Source organism: Charadrius vociferus, unplaced genomic scaffold (assembly GCF_000708025.1).
Source record: "Charadrius vociferus isolate BGI_N301 unplaced genomic scaffold, ASM70802v2 scaffold161, whole genome shotgun sequence".
NCBI classification, from domain to species: Eukaryota; Metazoa; Chordata; class Aves; order Charadriiformes; family Charadriidae; genus Charadrius; species Charadrius vociferus.
In genome coordinates, this window is record NW_009646928.1 from 980,822 (window position 1) to 982,395 (window position 1,574).

Here is a 1,574-nt window from a genome sequence, read left to right on the forward strand (position 1 = left end):
GGTGGAGTCGGCGGCGCGGAGGGCATCGCGAGGGGCGCACAGATTTCTCCTCTCACCGCAAGGGCTGTCGTTCGGTCACGGCAGACTTTATTGTGTAATAACTGACAACAATTACAACAGGTCCGTAAAGATCGAGACACGGGGTGGTTAATTAATACAACAGTCACCGGGGGCAGGGACGCCAGCTAGCCGGGGGACCGGGAGACGTTAGGCCTATTGCGAACGGCTTCAAGGATGAAACAACCTCCTAAAAGTGCACTAAAGGGGGGGAATAGCTCGTGGCCTCGCTGTGGCATCTATTGCGAAGGAGCGAGATTCAGACCTAGAAAGCAGAGGTTTTGGGTAAGGTTTCCTCTTAGTTAATCGTGGACAACACAGCACCCGCTTTGATTTAAGCGAGTGTAATTTAATATATATTTTATTATCGTAATTATAATTAATTTCCTTACCTTTATTTTGGCAAAGTAACTAGCTAGACTACATCACTTTTAAGAAACATGTCAAACATTTAACATCAGATAGAGTTCCCAAAGCTAACGTGCACTCACAATATCATCAACCAAACGGTCTGGGAAGGAGGAGGGGGAGGATGAAGCGACTCTGCAAAACACGTTGGCGAGCAAGACAAAATTTCCCAAAATACCTGACATAGACCACGTTTCACTTCTATCTTCAAAAAAAAAAAAAAAAAAAAAGGGACCAGATTGATTTAAAGTTCCTGGGGTGGGGGGCGCGGGAGGAGGAGGAGAAACGTATGGGGGGCTGAGGGGCAGGGGAAGAATAAAACCAAACCAGCAAAAAAAAAAAAAAAACCAACAACCAAAAACCCAAACCCAAAACAAATCCCAAAAGCCCCAAACTCAAAACTAAAGCGATATTCCCCAACTGCGTTTCTACCCCAGCGTTAGTCTCCTTTATTGCCTTTCTCCTTGTTCATCTTTTTCATTTTCATTCTTCTGTTCTGAAACCAGATTTTGACCTGTCTCTCTGTGAGATTTAAAATCCTAGCTACTTCGTAACGGCGGTCTCGGGTGAGGTACATGTTAAAGAGAAATTCCTTTTCCAGTTCCAGAATTTGATACTTTGTGTAGGGACAACGCTTTTTCCTCGTTGAACGAGCGTGGATCCAGTTTGCTGCAGGGTTATCTGGAAGAAGGGAGGTATATAGGGAAATTTTGACAGAAAAGTAGAAAGCACCAATGCACTTTTTGGAAAATATTTTGGAAGGATGGCCTGTTTTCACAACTTTGGAGGAATTATCATAAAAGCCTTAATGCCCCAGTCTGTTTACTGTACAAATGATGTCTTGATGGTAGGTGGTTATGTGGAGTCTTTTATGGGTGCTTGTTGCTGCTTGCGCTGGGGTAGGCGTCTAGACGTTTTTATAGGTTAGTAAAACTATCAGTTTTGCACATTCGAGCCTTACAGGTTTCGGCAATAAATCAAAGGGGCAATTTCTTTCTTTCTTTCTTTCTTTCTCTCCCTCTCTCTCTGCCCCTCTCTCTGCCTCTCTCCCTCTCTCTCTCCCCCCCTTTTTTTTTTTTTTTTTTTTTTTTTTTTTTGTCACGCTGTCT

General features: G+C 43.6%; 1 protein-coding gene across 1 annotated transcript in view; it reads right to left on the minus strand.

Moving 5' to 3' along the window:
• Positions 1–904: 904 nt before the first annotated feature.
• HOXD9 (homeobox D9) overlaps positions 905–1,574 on the minus strand; it is a 1,821-nt gene continuing 1,151 nt past the window's right edge. Inside the window, exons 2-3 of the mRNA XM_009894633.1 lie at positions 1,297–1,372; positions 905–1,146 (exon numbers count right to left, since the gene is read on the minus strand). Coding sequence (XP_009892935.1) covers positions 905–1,146; positions 1,297–1,372 — 318 coding nt within the window. The remainder of the gene's footprint in view (positions 1,147–1,296; positions 1,373–1,574) is intronic.